Source organism: Trifolium pratense, linkage group LG6 (genome assembly GCF_020283565.1).
Source record: "Trifolium pratense cultivar HEN17-A07 linkage group LG6, ARS_RC_1.1, whole genome shotgun sequence".
Lineage (NCBI taxonomy): Eukaryota > Viridiplantae > Streptophyta > Magnoliopsida > Fabales > Fabaceae > Trifolium > Trifolium pratense.
In genome coordinates this window covers 25,561,343-25,580,425 of record NC_060064.1, presented here as the reverse complement: position 1 = coordinate 25,580,425, position 19,083 = coordinate 25,561,343, and the positions used below count along the sequence as shown (strand labels likewise).

Here is a 19,083-nt window from a genome sequence, read left to right as displayed (position 1 = left end):
AGAGCTTTTCTTATTTATGAATAAAAATACAAGATTTATGCAGAGAGGGTGTTTTATACAAAATGAGGTGCAAATAGGAAGTCCTTCAAGTGACATGAGCTTTCCTTATTTATGAAACTCTTTTGTCATCCTTTATTATAGTTCGTGTGCGGTTCCTTTGTTTTGTTTGATGCTATCATCATGTCAAGTCATATCATCTAGGTTTATATAGAATAGAATGGACTAGTATTAATTGGGAACTAATTAAGCCCCAACACGCAAAGGCAAAGTAGCTGCCTTGATGTGAAATTCTTGGAATAAGCCAATTCATATTGTTTTCCACATTCCCAAAGCATTAACAAATCAATCAAGTCTTGAATTACTCAAAACATAGCCTAATGTTGAATATGATGACAGTGCTTTTTAGACTAATTAGCACAAAAACTTCACAAATATGCAGCTATAAGATTTTGAGAATTACTTTCGTCATACTTTTCGTTATTTAAGTAGCGGATATTATAAAAATAACAAAAATTGAGAAAAAAATACTTTGTCAGGATTTTTGTAACGTCCGCTCACACTCATCTATTAAAATTGCTTTTTAGATCTTAATAATATTCAAATATCAAAGTTTTAAGCAAAAATAGCTAGTATAGGAGTAGTATAGTTTTTGGGTCTCCACCGATATTGAGTTAAATTCAGAGGGGTCAATAAACTAAATTTTGATTGGGTTTGTATAGCTAAAATGTGATCAATTACATTTTTTTAATATGCATAATATAATTATTTTTGTTTATAATTCATTTCAGTGGGAGGATTAATTAAAAGAAAAGCCTGGTTAGTTTACTAGTGGAATATTGATAGATGCACTCAACTTGTTAAAATTAACAACTTTGAAGATCAACCATGGGTTATTAATTGATTACATTTTCTATTTTACAAAAGCAATTATTAATTTTTTTAGACAAAGAAGTGGGAATTGTTGCATAGTAAGTGTAAATTAGAAGTCTCATTATTTAAAAATAGAGATTGAATATGTAAAAGAATTCATAGTGTTCAGACTCACTTATGCGAGTATTCGGTCTAATGTGAATGATCTCTTAGGTTGTCCACATAATCTAATAGTAGTATTCGAGCTTATGATTACTAAAAAGATTAGATCCTTGCGTCGAAAGTCTTCCCGTAACAATGGTGATTAGACAATGGTCTTGTTGATGTGGTGGGTGTCAACGGCGACTATAAGTGTATGTAGATGAAAAAAGCTTCTGCTTGAATGATTTTCACTTAAGGGAAAGATTATTGGGTAGCAAATTGAATTAGAAGCGTGACATTATTTAAAAATGTGAAAGTTGAGCTAAATATAAATAAAATGATCCATAAATCTATTGTTTTAAAATTCTAGATAAAGATCTACTATTATTGTCTAAACTTATTTGTGTGGTAATATATATGGGTGATTGCTAAAGTAACATCAACACTTGAAGTTTCTCTTAGGATAAAAATGTAAAATAATAAGTTAACCTATTATTTAAAAATAAACTACTTAATTCCTAATACTTATTTCCTGTTACATTTTAACGCAATCAAAATCGGTAATTAGTAATTGAACCTAAAGAAAATATATGAAAAGGAATTTCAATATTTACTTGGGACTACGGTGTGTTTGTATAGCTCTTATGGGTAATGCAATTGAACGTTTGTAGAAAGTACTCACGATAATATTATGAATTTATGATTGAAACAAAACACAAACTAATATTTTCTCCATGGCTCCATAATCCATTCCATATTAAATGACATTTGGTATTAAGAAAATGTCATAAAATGAGTGTTACTTTATATTTTCACGGTAACAATGATAAACACTCGATGGTTAATAAGAATTTCTTTTTTATATAGGCAAATATTAGTTATATTTATATTTTTTTTCCTTCACCAAAGTTTAATCATTTAACTCTTGGCTCAATTTGTATCAGGTAAAGGATCATTATATTCTTTTTCTTTTTTTTAAGTATCATTATATTCTGCAGAAGACTATGAATTTTATTCAATGAATGCATGTAACTTCTTTTGGTGTTTCCTAAACTTTATCCTAATGGCCTTTGGCAAATCTACCAAACAATTAATTCAATTTTGGAACTCCTAATCAACTTCCACAGTTATTGTTCTTCCTACATTGAACCAATCTAGCAACAGTATTTACTTTCTCAACAATTAGTGGAAGTAGCTCAGCAGCATCATTTAAAAATTGAACTCCATCTCTTGAAACCTCTTCTCCATAACCCTTTTCGAATTTTGAAAATAATTGCAAAGCACTCTCAGCTGCTGCATCCAAGCTAGCAAATGCTTTCTTGCATGCAGCTATGGTTTCTTGGAGATCACTCCCTTCACAGCCACCTTCCTTTTGATCTCTGTCTAGCCCCAGCTGATTGTCAATTGAATTTTCTTTGGCAGGGAAGTTGATTAGTTCATGTATTGAATTCAGTGCTGAGTTCTTGAGGTTCTACAATGGACAATTTGAGAAACATAAATTAAGTAAAGTGATTCATGGTGCCGAATTTGAGAAGTATTCCAATGATGATGAAACATAACCCGTAATTCAAAGTTCAAAATACTAATCTCAATATTCTTCAAAGTGCTTTAATTTCAAAAGGAAGGACATGGTTTTATAAACCGGTATATCATACATACCTGTTCACGAGAATTTTTCGCTTCAATTTCTTTCACCTGCAGCAAGGATCTGTTTCCTGATATATTATCAGTTGCGGCTTCTTCCTTTGACCTCTTGCTATCAGTCATATTCCTGACAGGACTACTAAATAATTTCTTGTAGTCCCCTGCATAATCCCATTTTACAGTATATCTTGCAGAAAACTTTCTAACTGATGAATTCCTTGACTTCATCTGTGCAGACAGTATACATCAGGTTAAAAAAAAATGAAGCATTTATAAGCTCAAGAAACTTTATAAGATGCTTACTCCCTTATGTAATAAGTATGGAGCAAGTCACGGCAATCCCATCTAGATACACATCTTTATCATAAACTATTGTAACAACAATTCTCAATGAAGAAGACTTAGTTTTTTCAAGAAATTAATTTTTACAGCTTTTATACTCAACTTTTTATCAATCCAGGAAACTGAGTAGGATACCAATTTCTTTCATTTTTCAAGCTCAATTTGATTTTCAAAGCCAAAGATAATTTTTAAATAATAAACTATTTGTATTACCAAAACTATATTCTAAATTTAATGGTACAAACAAAATCAAGGAATTAAGGAAATGTTGTAGAAACACAACTCTCCTTGCATGCAACACTAACCTTGTGTGTACTTGATAGGTTGCCAAAATGTTGCATAAAGATATCACTTTCTTCTTCACAGGGCAGACTGTCCAAGTTATCTTCATGATTTGTTTTTGGCATGCTTTGAGATTCATCTAAATGCAACTGCTCAACTTTTCTATCAGAAACTTCTTCGGAATAACAAGAATCATTATTGTTACCAACATGCTGGTCCAAAACAAGACCAATATGGTCCTCACTGATCATAGCCCTATCTTGCCCTGCAATAAGCCATCATTTATAACATTAGAGCATTTATAAGCTCATGAAATCACAAGAACATTGTATCAAAATTGGAACAGACCATCCAAATTGTAACCGGAACATTTTTTGTTGGTTATTACACTAGGTTTTGTCATGAAAATCATATTTTTCACATTAAAGCTAAATCAAGCTCTGTTGTCACATTGGTTTCTGTGCTATCATATATAAAACTGTGAGAATGAGAGAAATATGACGCGATTAAAAGGGTCTAACTTACTTAAACTCGAGAAAATCTTTGGAAACTTTGTGTCAAGTACATTCTGCATCTCCGGGGAGGAAAGTGCGTCCATACAAACAGTGTAAACAGAGCGCCAATGATTGTCCAAAGCAGTGTTGCTGAAATTATAGTGTTTTCATGAGCAAAGAACTGCTATGCCACCAAAAGTTTGATTTAAGATCGGGGTTCAATGCTTACTTTGAAGTACTTCTAGGCCTTGAAGAGCATTGAGTGTTCAAAGTCTCTGGTGATAAAGAAGCATGATCTGATGGTATTTGAATTTCTGGAGATAAAGCAGAATATGCCTGATCATCATCAATGCAATAGATATCAGAGAGTGGATTTCATACAAAAATCCTAACACCATCCATGGTGATCATGGAGTTAAGAGATGTATTTTATGTTCCGGATCTACATTGTGCGCTTGACACCACAACAATAAATTCCTTATTTTTTAAACCTCGACCCTTTCAAACAAATGAGAATTATAACTTCTACAAATGAGAAGGAACAAGGTAAACTAGCTTAATCTAATGCATTGAGGGATTAGTTAATTAGAAGGAAATAGTTTTCTCTTGCACATTTCAAAAACTGAAATCCAATTAAATGCCAGTTTCAACCATAGATAATTAATTTGTCCTCTACAATGATGATGGTGTGTGTGTAATGTGTATACGTTCTTGAACATGTTGACCAATAAATATCTCTACTTGCATTGATCTCCAGATTCCAAACATGTTTTCATAGGCATAAAAAAGCTTGTGCATATTTGAAATTGTGGGCAAGAGGGCAGAGAATTTGAATACAGTGTAGTTTCTCAAAGAAAAAGAAATAATCAGAGTACAGATACCTCTGGTGAAGTCTCACTAACATTCCTGCAGACATCATTGTAGTCGGTTACATTTGCTTGTGCCCATCTGGGAAGTCTTGAAATACTATATCTAAATGATGGAGTCTCTCTATGGCAACGTTTTGAATTAAGAACTATGTTCCCACTTTGGCTTTCTTTCCTTAATGAACGGACATCCTTATGATTGATGTTGCATTGCTGGCACTCCTCCTTGCAAGATGGTAGATGACTGCAAGCAGGAGGTTGATCAGGGATTCTTGAAGGCAATGGATTACTCTTTTCCATTAGTTTCTCCAATATTTTAGTAGACAATGGAGTGGGCAATTTCCATACAAAAATGCAACCATCACCATCCACCTGAATATGGAATAAGTTAATAAAAAAATTGTTGATGGTTACAAAAGAGAGGGCAGCATCATAGAGATGAGAAATTGATGAAGGATCTTACAGACTAGTACGTGTGATAAGAAAAGAAGGAATCACTTGAATGACAAGACTTTGAAATGTTAACAATGAAATCAATGATTACAACAATCTATTATTTGTGATCGTATTGACTTTAATTGCCTTATGTTAATTGGTGTTTGTGTCTATTGACACATGTTATATTAACTTAACTCATTTGAGACATACCACTGACTTGTTAATTATGTAGCCATTAGTTTATTTGAAAATATGTAGGCTTTTAAGACTTGTTATGTTACTTTTTTAATATTTATGTATATTTTTGTTAATATTTGTTATCTGTTATGAAGGCAACATATAGCAAGGACTGTTTGAAAAATTGTCCATTCGTGCACACAGAAAAGTTGTTTCTGTTAACTCTAGAACAATCGGAAAATAAACAAAAGAAAAAGAAAGAATATCCCATCGGACATCCAGTGAGCACCAACATGTCATTGTTAAAGGCACTTCTATGACAATAGAAGTTAAACAACAATAAAGCTAAGGAAAGAGTATTCAAACCTAGATTTAGACCTCGCCCGGTAAAAATTATTATACAAAGTATCAAACTAGAAATTGACGATTTTACCACTTTAACCCTCTGGTGTATGCATGCACCACCTAATTTTGCTCTTTAATGAGTATTTAGCTCATAGTTGTAAACACAAAGAGGATCATGTCTTGTTGGAAAAATCAATGAAAAACAGTGTTTAAAGTTTCTGCTACCAAGATTTGTCCACCCAATGCCATATGAGAATGAAGCAAGAATTTTGAGCCAACAAAATATAACAAAAATAATTCCAAAATTTACTCCAAAAAGAACCTGTTTACCTTGAAGAGACTGTAATAAAGAGCTAAGATGTTAATGACATTGTTGGGCAACAGAAAAAGAATGCAATCATCTTACTTGGTGAAATTATGAGACCCATTCAAAGTCATTAAACCAAATTAAGAATTAGTTTTTGTTTTGTGAAAATAAAAAAAAGGAGAACACAATTATTAACCACAGAAGCATGTTAGCAGGTAGGCCTTTTCATTTTCCATTATCAACAAGGTGTGTCGATGTTGCACTTGTTTAAATAAGTGCATGGAATATTTCTTTAATGTCCTTTCTAGTTCTGCTACAACATAATTTAGTGGTATACTAATAGATGGTTTGAAGTATGCAATATTAATTGCCTAAAACTAATAAAAAATTAAATAAATCATTAACACTTTGCATGTAAACAAGCTTTACGCAGATGTCAAATTATATTTCAATATCTTGCCACAGAATGAACAAGTTTTTTAAAACTTATTTGCATTGTCTGTGTATAATTATTAAAACATATATTCATATCATATGTATTGGTGTCTGTGTAACATTAAAAATGAAAGAATCTTACTGAAACTATATGCTTGCAATCAGGCAAGAAGATGACACCAGTAACAATTTCAGCATGTCCTGTGGCCTTGGCAACCATCTCTCCGGTCATAAAGTCATATATGTAGATGGACTTGTTAGAGAATGAGCAGACCACATATGTGCAGCTTGGATCCATTAAAACCTGTTAACGTTATGAGCTCTTGATAAAGAAGAATGATATATTTAATCTTTTCCAACAATGAAGCTCACCTTTATAGGTTCTCCAAAAACTTTATCGTGATTGTAGGACCTTATCAGTCTTCGTGTCGCCACGTCGAATGTCTTTATCTTCTTATCCTATAAGTATGATAATGCAATTAGTAACTCTAAGCGCTGATTCTACAAACTATGAGTGTTGGTCTTATATCAAATTACGAGCATTCAACTAATAGGACTGAATGTTTTAGAATTTACTTGGGAAGTCTTCTACGACAGTTTAACCAACTATGAATTTTCAAACGAGTATCACTGATAAGAAACATCTACATTACCTGCCCAACTGTGACAACAGTTTCAGATGTCAGATCCACAGCCATGTCATAAACAGTTCCAAATTGTGAAGCCCTTTGACGGTGTTGCAGCAAAATTTTATAACCATTATTTGCTATCACTACATCATGAAGCACCAGGAAACTGTGTAATAAAAAGGATTATGTTAATTGCAGAGGAAAACATTTGATGCCATTAAAATAATATCAGGTCATTGGTTACTTTAGCATATAACTTCAAAAGAAATCAGTGGCCATTTAGAATGAGCACAGAATACCAAAGGGTAAAAGGCAAAACTTAACCAAAAAGAAGATTTGTGTTCTAAATAAATTTGTGAACAGTTCCAAAAAAAATCCAAATCCTACATAGAATAAAGATTCGGCCTGGAATGAGTTTATAAAGAGTGGCACCTCTCACCTTACAGGTCGGTTTTGTATGGATGGGTTAGGCCCAATATAAAAATCTAATATGACTATGCATTCGGGCTACCCACCATTTATATGCATGCACCAAACCCAATAGTGTTGGGCGTGTGGAGGTGTATTGGGAAAAACCCAAGCCCCACATAAAATAAAGATAAGGCCCGAAATGAGCTTATAAAAAGTGGCATCCCTCACCTTACAAGCCTGTTTTGTAAGGATGAGTTAGGCCCAATATAAAGACTTCATACCAAGCAATGCATAGCCTACTTTAAACTGCAAATTTTGTAGGCCTCTATCCGGTATGAAAACTGCTTCCTGGAGAACAGTGCTCAAAATTATCAAGTAACTAATTAAAATGGGTTTTCTTCAAAATAACAAATTAGGATAAAAACAAAATGATTTTATGCTTTGAGAATGTGACATCATAGAAACTTTTCAAACATTGGTTTGAGGGAATCAATTTCCTTTTAACTTTCTACCTTTCTCGCCTACATTTTTAAGGGTGGTGAGACTACTGTCAGACCATTTCAAATCAACTGAAAATAACAATCTAATGTCCATTGCATACAGAGATACTGCTAAGTGTTTACATTTTAAAATGACTGTAATATGTTATGCATCAGTATTGTAATTTGATGCAACAATTTGAAAATGAAGTGCATCGGAATATGGAAGGTGAGATGCAAAAACCATAAAAAGTTGCCTTCACTTGAATCACGTTTGCCACAGAAGTAAATAGCCAGTCAACCAATTGGCTATTGCATTATTGTCATTGACGAGTCATCAAAAATATACAAATAAAATAATGAAAACTATAAATTTGTTTTAGTAATTCAATGAATATATTTCCTGTACATTTTGACTCTAATAGTACTTGTCGATGGATAGGCACTACTAGACAGTATTGTAACAATGACCATAAGAGGTTGGTAAAGTTCAAACTCATTTGTAGTTTTTCCACATAAACAGAACCTTACAATGTAAAACTTCTGTTTCCTATTACTCAATTGTTCAGCAAAACTTACATAGTACATTCATTTTATTTTCTTTTGTTTCAAATTCATTTTATGTTTGAAATACCAAACCTATACTGGCATACCTATCAGCACTACAACTGAGGATATTGCAACTGTTGCTGCTAACTTTGATAGAAGTCACAGCAGCCGAATGTTCATCAACGCTGCCAATAAGATCAAAATTTCTGCACAGCCATAAACTCATATAGTCATCAAAATGGACAACCAGCCAATAAGGTTAGCCTAGAAGTAAAACTGCATAACTGCACCTTTCAACATCATAGAGATGGATTATACAATCTCGTCCCCCGGAGGCAAGAAAGTAACCGTTTTTTGCTATTTCCCCAGATATGTCTTGGGTGGACAAGGTAAAGCTTAATGTAAGAATCTCGGCATCATGGGCACCCTGAAAAAATATGCAGCAATAGGATACAGATGACCTTGAAAATAAAAGTATACATTAAATACACACAAGTGCCTGAACTTACCTGCAAACATGTGTACTCTGATGTTTGAAGGTTGTATATATGAAGGTTTCCTTTGCAATCACCAGCAGCAAGATACTTTCCATCTGAACTAACAGCAAGCGATCGAAATTCTTGACTGGTAAGATCTACCTTAACTGCATCACGTTCAAAAGTCCCAGCACTTACTGCAGCAATAGACAGGAAGAGCATAACATGTGAGTAGCGGATAGCATAAGAAGTTGTGGGTGTTATAGAGCTTAATCCTTTATGTACATAAGGCAGAACATGAATTCTCAAAATAATGAAATTATGTTGATATGATGTTGTTAATATATTAGATGATTTTGCATGCGACAAAGCGGGTTATCCTTATTTTAACTAATACTACGACATAATGAAATAAGCAGAGAATGAAAGATAAAAAAGGAAATATAAAAAAGAGTCCTACGACATAATGAAAGATACTCACGTTGCTCTAAGATCAAATCAAGATATTATAAGATAAGGTGTATTTTACGAAGTTCTTTGATGGTTTCAAATTGCGGTTGTAGAGAATGTAGTCACAGTTACAGCCACTACAAGTGTGGGCATTGTATTGTGGCTATTACAATGTATTTTTGTGGTTTTCGTGGCATGAATTTAGTTTTTGTCACACCTAGTGGCGTGGCAGATCTTGGTACTTCACAGTGACAGCTAGGGCCATGAATCCTCCAAAATATTTCTTCATGGGCATACCATTATTATGGTGTATATTATAGTGTTTCCATCATATACTCAATCAATTCTTGTGGCTAAGTTGTACTTGTCATTCGATGTTTATGCAATTCAAAGGCACCGATATCAAATCTTGCAAGTCTTTTTTTTTTCTTTTTTTTTTTGCATTTTCTTTATTTAATTTTTTGCAATTATAATGCCTCAAAAAAGACTTGATCTTTGAACATGTATGTATATCAAATCTACAGATAATTTTCACAGTTAGTGAAATAAAATCTAATATATATACACATTACTTAAATAATTGGTCCCATAAATAAATTCATTTAAGCTCCCATCAGATATTATTCTTTATTACTTATCTTAAAATCTCACATTCTCGTTACCTTCCCTTTAAATACCAACTAACAGTCATCCTAACCCTATTAAAATTCCCTTTAAATTTATGAATTAAAGAAATAAGATTGAAAAACAATTTGTGCGAAGAATATAAAGCCCAATGTTCCACCTGTTGCATTGCAGCCATTGTAGTGTTGCATGTTTTGTGGTGATTTCTGAAAACACTGCATTTGCAGTGTGATGCGACTGCAGGAACAAGGGAAAGCCACAATATTGCAACCACACACCATTTGAAATTAACTATCCTTTGTTTGAAATCAATTCAAACCTATTAAAGTTTCTAAAAGAAAAGAGGGGTTTTCATGCACTAACATGTATTGATGCCTCCCAACAAAATGGAGTTATAGATTCTCTTTCCTTAATTTTAGTATTGAAATTAATAGAATTTATCTACTCTAGTATATGAAATGAACGAGTTATGTCTTTGTACGAAATCAATCAAATCTGAAATAATATTCAGTAAATTTTGTAGCTTCAAATTTAGTTATTTTTCATATATTCTAATAGAATTGAATTGATGATTTTGACAATCATGAATTACCTAAACATGAAGAACCCAACAGTTCATTCTTAAGCTCTTCGACGTCTTTTGACGAATCAGATTGCAAAGAAATATCCCATAGCCTAATTGTACCATCAGTAGAGCATGTTGCAAAAGAAATCCCTCCCGAACAACCTTTAGCAGTGCATGCAAGAGATGGATCATGCATGTTTTCACAACATAAATTCTTGATATCCCATATGCATGAGGAATGTGAAACTAGCGCAAAACACTTTGTGGCCTGGAAATAAAGAAGGTTTGTGTGCATTAACCACTAATGAATGTATTCATCCACTAATTTAAAAGCAATGACTTTCCTTCCATAGTAAGAAATTAATCTATCATGAATATGTTAGGGAAGCCTGCTGCTGAAAAGCTCTCACTAAGGTAAGGTCTAGGAAAAGGTCGGACCCATTGTAGATTTATTCTAGAAAAACTAGTCTTGCATTTACACAACGCTAATTTTTATCAAAACATGAACGTTACCATAACAGGCAAACCAAAAAGTCATTTACCTGATTCACATCATTGATGTCCCAGATGTAGAGGCTATGATCTCTGTAAATGACCACTGTAGGGTAAAAATGAAGAGTATGTCAATCCACAATGTAATAGTATGTTAAATGAAACTATCAAAACAGTACACTCACCCAGCTTTTCTAAGGTTGAAAACTGACATGCAACTGCATCAGGCAGTGCAGGTAACTGCTGGAAATTCTGTTCAGGAAATCTGGCATGGTAAACAGTGTTGGCCTTTGAATATAATATACTGCCTACGTATTCCAGAGACACAGGGGTATATAAAAGGACTGTTCCATTATTGCATGCACAAGCAATAAGCTTTCCGGATGTAGATAATGCAAAAGCTTTTTGAACCTGAAAATGATAATCTGAGGATTTGTTAAAAATTAGAAGGAAAAACAATCTACCACAAAATCAATTCACCTGACAACTCAATCAAATTTGCAATGGAACAGTTTATAATGGAAAGATCAACTGAGTTTGCCATCTTAGGAACTAGAAACATAATAATAATATTCCGGCTTTAACTTTGAAAAACATTCACTTCTACTTCAGAAAACTATTTGAAGCCTTCACAGGTCAGTTACAACTTAAGTTACTTGATATTTCATGCACCAAGATATCATCTTCTGAAAAATGCCTTTGGAAACTTCCATATATTACATGTACCTTCAAGATCACAGACTTTCTGACTGACAACCCAGAATGAACAAGGTATAAAATGCCTGGATACAAAGAAATTAACAACTCAGTATATAAACCAAAAAAATGTCAATTTTAGACTTGCTCTAAACTAAACCAAACCTGAATCAGTCAATGTGTATATAGGAAATAAACCACCAGCTTGTTTACGATTATCATCACTACCATTGGTCCACACAGAAGAAGCAATAGATGTATATGAACAATCTTTCTGAATTGAGAGATTGGCAACCTTTTCCTGGATTGCTAATGATGCAGTCCTGTGTAACCCTCCATTTTGTTGAGTTTTCCTAGATGATTTAAGTGTCCAGAATTTCAAGTGCTTTTTACCAGCAGTTACAATAAATTTTGCATCTGATGAGAAGCTAACACTTGAGACAGTAGAACCAGAGGAAGTTCCTTGAAGCTTTGTTATCAGGTGACCACTTCGCCAGTCCCAAAGGTAAATATATACCCCAACAGATACCAGATGTTTACCTTGGACAGCATACTATATAATGAGTAAGAAGCAGAAAGTAATAAAATTCAAGAACAGCATATAGATAGCCAAAGTGTAACCAACCATTTGGTGAGAAACAGATGCATGAAACTCCATATAGATGGCCTTTCAATTCAGAGACAACGGACAAAGTAGAAGAATCCCAAACTAGTACCGAGGCCTGGTTTCCTGCCTGCAAAACATAGTTAGGATCATGTAACAATACGGAAAAAATGAAGCCATAATTGTTGTGTTATAAAGAATAACATGATAAAGTTATGAGAATTGATTCTTACCTCTCCAGCTGCAACAAAGCGACCATCTTGTGACAAAGCTACACATCTCAAAGGCTTCGGTGGCAATCTATCAGATGCAATGAGGTGCGACTGAGTGCCAGAATTCACGTCAAGAATCACCACCACAGAACCTGCCAAATAAGCACATTTGGAACTCGAGGTATTCGAAGCTAACCCATTGGCATTTTTTGTTGTCACTCCAATTACCTCCTCCAAAACGAGCTGGAAAAAAAATCTAAACATAAGGAACAACCAAAATTGTAGTGTACAAAACAAATTATTAGTCCCAAATGGTTCATGAGCTCCACCTAAAGACAAATCGTTCAGGAGAACCCAAGTTCGATTCCTGGTTGGAACAATTCTTGGTCAAGTTTTACTTATCTCTCAACCAAAATCCAAATTACCATAGGATTAACACCAAAAAATAGCATGTTTACTTGATTCGAAACAAAACTAACCACTCAGTACTGCTCAATACGCAAATTCAACACGAAATTTGACAACTTTTAGCTCAATTTTCTAAGCAAACAATCAATGTAAAGGGTTTGTGATCCTGAAAATCAAAATGTACCTCAAAAAATTCAAACATAATGCACCTCCAGAAGAGGGATTGCCCCTTGATTTGTGCAAAAACAAAAAATAACTATTCATTACTACTCACTACATAAATTACCTGCAAAATTTCACTCTCAACACTATTTCTATCACAATTTTTCTCCAGAAACAAACATTGAAAATGCCTATTCTTGAACAAATGCAAAGATTTGTAGCAGCTAAAACATTGAATACTAGTGTCAATTTTTATCTTTATTTTGTTTATCTAAGTTTGTAGCTCAAATTTGTTTGAAAAAAATGGAATTAGGTTTTCTGTTAGGAAATTAATAATGAAAAGGAAAAAGAAAAAGAAAAAAAACCTTTGGTACTGTATCGGGGGGTTTGTTGAATCTGCGAGTGGGCTTCATTTTGATAAGAGAACGAAGGAATCAGTAATCAATCAGCAACGTAGAAGATCATTTTCAGCTTCCTGAAGATTCGTTTCACTATTCACTGAGTGAGTGGGTTTCAGAGAGAGAGAGAAGCGGGAGTTTTGCCCAAAAAGCAATTATGAAAATGATTTACACCGTGTTTGGTAAGTAGAATTAAGAAAGGGAGAAAAAGGGGAGAGAGAAGTTAATAGAGCATTTAATTCTATCTTGTTGCAACGTTATTCTTCTAGTTATCCTACATATCCAAAAACATTGACATAACTATTAATTCTGATGTTAATCATGATGAAAGTTCAATTTGATGTGTAAACCATGAGCCCTAAACAATTGAGGTCCCTCTCAAAGAAAAGATAATTGGAAGAAGAATATCACTACAATAAATTAGAAAGTTAAAGGTTCTGTGATCTATATTAAAATTTAAAAATTCATGGTGTTTCTTCCTAGCTAATCAAAGGAAACATAAAGACGATGTGGCATATCCATTTCATTTTAATTTGTCATTCTGACGAATCAGTGGTCGAGCTACCGATGTTAACCAAGCTTTTTGTTGGGAGTACCCCAAAGTTCTAGCTTTACCGAGCCCGACCCTAATAGGGGTACAGGGTGAGCGACGGCGGGTTTCCAAATTTTCAAATGTGTAAAATTGAATCATCACATTTGTGCAAAATTTTGTGCAAATATGTTTTTCCTTTTAAATTTGCTCGGCATTTTCATGATCCAATTTACTATTTTACTAATTAGAAATATAAGCATCCATATTTAATTGTGTTAGAGATTCATATTAGAATGTCGGAAATAGATTTATGCAATCACTTTTTCTATGCAGTTACGTGTTTTGTCAGAAATAGATCACGATTGGATAGTCTAAAAAATACATATATTATTTTTTTGAAAGAGTGAAAATTGTACTCTATTTAGACCAAAATAAATAGGAGAATGTTAACTTGTGCCCTTAAGGCACATGTTAAGGAATCAAAAATAGAAATTATTAAATGCTAATTTGTGTATTTTGACTTTTGAAGCATTAAATTTCTTATATCATTAAATGATGAATTTCTATTTTGGTATATCTTAACATGTGCCCTAAGGGCACATGTTAACAAGACCCAAATAAATAAATATTGTACTCTATTTTTGCCTTGTGTAGTGTTATGACTCTGCATTTTATTCAAGTAGAATTCTCATGTACATATACAGTATGTTAAGTTAAACATATATAGGGATTTCATTTTCTTCAACCATCCAAGTTCCAACCAAATAAAAGAAATCAAAATTTTATAAATATTTCTACACTAAGTATTGGCAATTATATTATAACCAAAAAGTAAAAAAGAGAGCTTGCATATATGAATATGAATGAGTTTATTATTAATGAACAAATGTACCGTAAACAGTAATTGGATATGTTTCCTTCTTATTACATGAGTAAAACTAAAATGTAACAAACTAAGTAGTTAGGGTGGTAAAAATCTACTAATTCCAACCAAGCAATATTAGCCATCATGTAACTACATACTGAAAGCAAAAATTAAAGAAGGAACACTTTATTCAGGAAATTAAAAAAAAAAACTGACTAATGAAGATGAATTAAATGGCCGGCCTCAATGAATTTTGGGGTTCGTCGGTTACGATCATGGTAATGGTGACGGTGACGGTGATGGTGTGTCTCCAATATGGTGTGGCTGGTTGTCTCCAAGTAATGGGATCAGAATTATAAGCAGCTGATCAAATTAAAAACAATATATATTAATCATAACATTTTTCATAATATATTAAAACAAAACACAAAATCAAATGCCAAAAAATGTCCATGAGAATGATTAATTATAATATCACAGTATATACCATACAAAAAATGTGCAATTGCAAATTTGAACTCAAATAATGATTCATACATAATATATAAGTACAGTACTATAGTCTATATACATATATGTTCCACTTTGATCATGAATCATTTAGAAAGAAAGAAAGATGAAAGAAGGTGAAGATAGATAACAGTATATAACACAAACACACAAATTAATCATGATTGAGAAAGAAAGAAAGAAAGAAAGATATGAAAGAAGAAACAATATTTCGATGAGATTAGACACAAAGACGTAAATGAATGATCGATTGAGAAAGAAAGAACAAAGAAAGAAAGATGAAGAAGAAGAAGAAGAAGAAGAAATTCTTACAATGACACTGACGACAATAACAGCAGCAATAGCAACTCCAACTTTGACACTGAATGAAAGTCCTCCTGGCTGTCCACCACCACCACCTCCTCCTCCAGCTGGTTGTCCTCCTCCTCCTTCCTGCGGTGGTTCAGGATGGACTACAACTCTCCCGCGAAACATGGTTTCAAGAGTTAGCGCACTGAAAATAATGGTTCTTGAGAGAGAGATACTGAAACGTTGATTTTGAAAGAGAGTTATCAAACGAAACAGTGACTTGAGAAAATGAATTAGCATGTATATTTATATAAGATCCTAATAAGAGAGAGAGAGAGAGAGAGAGAGAGAGAGAGAGATATTAAACAAATTATAACTAACTAAATAACGGTTTTCTACTTTGTTTGTTAGTTAGTTATTTTGTTGATTCTGAGTTTTTTTTGTTAAGAAAAAATGTGATAATTACAAATGACACAAGTTGAAGGACATTGAACACCTTGACCGTTGTCGAAGTACAATTGCGACAAATGCGCCAGACAAGGTTCTTAACTTTCGAAGGTATTTGACATCTCCAAATAAGATTCCAACTTTTATGTGTGCTCAGGTCCGATGCACCATGTATCCTCTTTGGATAACAAATTTAGCACTCCAAATGCTACGCCAAACATAGCTCAGGTTATGACCGATGCTTGAGTCAATAAAATCACAATTCGAAAAGTCTATCCCAAGAGAGCCAATGAATGCCTCTGGATTGGTTGTTATAATGTTCCCACCACCGGAATGCCTTAACGTTGAGCATTTTTTCAATATCATCAACAATAGAACCAGGTATGAGAAAATATACGCATAACATATAAGATGAAATAGACTAGAGAATTGACTTAATAGTACCTCTCTACTGGCTTGAGCTGCTCCACGAATTTATGTTCTTTCATATTCTTTATAATTTTAAATTTAAATTTAGTTTTTCCAATATATAACCTTAATTTTATTTCTCTTTTTAATTTCATATTATAATATTATTAATTATACCGTTTCAAAATAGCATTATTATATAAATCATATATACGAGATAAATATTTGTCACTAATTGATCAATTAGTTAAAACATATCATTTACAAGCAAATTAGTTTTTATTTAGAACCTACACGAGACTAAAACAGTGCTTTCAATAAAAAGTACCATGAATAAGATTTGAAATTGCAAAAGAAAATATGAGGAAAAAAATAGAAAAAAAAAATCTAAAACATGGGAAAAAGTATCTCATTGATCTAAACTCAAAAAATAAAATATGTACTAGTACACCATTTAGATGATGATTTTGAGAAGTCTTTCTTTTTTTTTTTTTGACAAAAATGGTTTGAAGACCCGTACATTCGCACGGGTCATTGACTTTTATTCGATATTTACGTTTGTCATTATATTATGGTAGAAAATTCATTTAGAATAAAATATTTAAAAAAATTGCTATATAATATTGTTAAAATATACATGAAACTATTGTGCTATTTTTTGTAAAACTTATTAAGTAAATAAATTTGATTATAATTATCAATGATAAATTATCAAATTTTTTATGTATCATTCACAAATAATAGTCCCGTGTACATTTTTTAATAAAAAATTAGAAATTTGATTAGGAATATTTAGGATAATTTAGTAAATTTGATAGTAATTAACTTTATTGTATTATTATTGTGTTGTTATTATTAATAGTCAATAGTATTTTTTTATGAAAAATATTATTTATTTTTCTATTTCTAATTTTATGCATATTCATCTTATTTTTACTATAATTTTTTATTGACTATTTTATTCTCTTTTTTCTTTTAATAGATTACTGAGTTGTTGGTATTAATCTGTTTTGTTGCTATTTTCATGAGTATAGATTGTTCTGTTTTGTTCCAATTTATAATCTGTTTTGTTTTTATTTTTAAACATATCATTTTTTTTTGTATTTATCTTATATTCTTTCTATATATATATTTTTAAAGTAAAATTACAATGAAGGAAATAAAACTTGCAACGTGGTTAAAAGTAATAAGGATAAATTAGTAACTTTGGTGGTAATCAATTTTAATATATTAGTAATAGATTTATAATCTGTTTTGTTTTTATTTTTAAGCATATCATTTTTTTTTTGTATTTATCTTATATTCTTTCTATATATATATATATATATATATATATATATATATATATATATATATATATATATATATATATATATATTTGTTTAAGTAAAATTACAATGAAGGATATAAAATTTGCAACGTTGTTAAAAGTAACAAGGATAAATTAGTAACTTTGGTGGTAATCAATTTAATATATTATTAGTAGAATTTAATTTATATGCACCGTCAGTCTAAAGTTATTTTGCACATGCGTCCAATAATATTCCGACACATCATGTATGGTAATTAAAAACACATGATGTGTCACATTCATTAAATGATGTGGCAACGCATCATTGAATTTATGTGTAAAAAGTTTTTACACCGATGGTGCACAACAATTAAACTCTTATTAGTAATAGATAATTTTGAGAAGTCTATAAATAGTGTTTAATATAAAACACTACAAGAAAAAGCCAATTTAGTGGCCGCTTTTGGCCAAATAAATCACAAAAACTTCATAATCCCAAACACCGTAAGCCTCCATTAAAGGTGAAGAAGGTCAGTTTTTGTGTTTGTGTGAGGTGAAGAAAAAACAAAGAAGAAGTTGGACAGTTTAGCTCCTTTGAAGGTGAAGATTTTCTCTTGGCAATTAATGCTTCATCGTTTGCCAACTCGATCAAATTTGCTTAGGCGTGGGGTTTTGGAGTCTGCGACGCAAGCTCGGTGTGTATTGTTGGGGTTGATTGCAATGTAAGTCCCACATTGCTAATGAAGGAAAAAAAAAGGTCAAAGAAATTATATTGAAGAAGTCCCACATCGCTTAGAATTGTGAAGCAAGGAGGGAATCAAAGCTATATAATGGACCTAAGTTCTTTGTTTATAATAGCACCAGTCAGTAGCACTTTAAGCTTATATCTGACTTTTTTGTTTTTCTCTTGTACTCTTGTATTAGAGGGTTGAGAGATGTAGTTAGGTATTTGCTTTGGAGAGTGTGGGTGTATTGGGGGCCAAGGGAAGGTTGAGGGTAGTCTATGTGTTGTAACAATTTTCACATAGTGTTTATTCTCTGGTTGTCGGTTTTGACAACGACCGTGGTTTTTTCTCCGGTTTTGGAGTTTCCACGTTATATTCTTGTGTTGTTGATTGCGTTCATTTATTTTCTCTATGCCGGTTTTTCCCAACAACTGGTATCAGAGCTCTTGGTTTGATCCAGGAGAGGGAGTTCCGCTGTGAAGTTTAGACTAGAGAAAATTGATGTTTGGCTTGTGGAAAAT

The 19,083-nt window shown here is 32.5% G+C and overlaps 1 protein-coding gene across 2 annotated transcripts; it reads right to left on the bottom strand.

Annotated features, from left to right (window-relative positions):
* Positions 1 to 2,004: 2,004 nt before the first annotated feature.
* LOC123888420 (WD repeat-containing protein 62) lies at positions 2,005 to 14,198 on the bottom strand. 2 transcript variants are annotated; one of them, XM_045937482.1, is made up of 20 exons: positions 13,464 to 14,198; positions 12,550 to 12,771; positions 12,338 to 12,446; positions 11,878 to 12,252; positions 11,743 to 11,798; positions 11,202 to 11,427; positions 11,067 to 11,122; positions 10,552 to 10,792; positions 8,919 to 9,082; positions 8,700 to 8,836; positions 8,514 to 8,615; positions 6,995 to 7,136; positions 6,714 to 6,800; positions 6,484 to 6,645; positions 4,655 to 5,011; positions 4,003 to 4,109; positions 3,805 to 3,923; positions 3,303 to 3,544; positions 2,671 to 2,883; positions 2,005 to 2,482 (listed from the first exon to the last, which is right to left on the bottom strand). In XM_045937482.1, exons 1-20 carry the CDS (start codon positions 13,509 to 13,511, stop codon positions 2,126 to 2,128), a joined length of 3,522 nt encoding a protein of 1,173 aa, XP_045793438.1. In that variant the 5' UTR covers positions 13,512 to 14,198; the 3' UTR covers positions 2,005 to 2,125. The 2 variants fall into 2 exon arrangements, with proteins under 2 accessions (XP_045793438.1, XP_045793439.1); XM_045937483.1 differs by lacking the exon at positions 13,464 to 14,198 and having other exon boundaries at positions 11,878 to 12,265; positions 12,550 to 12,690.
* Positions 14,199 to 19,083: the final 4,885 nt, after the last annotated feature.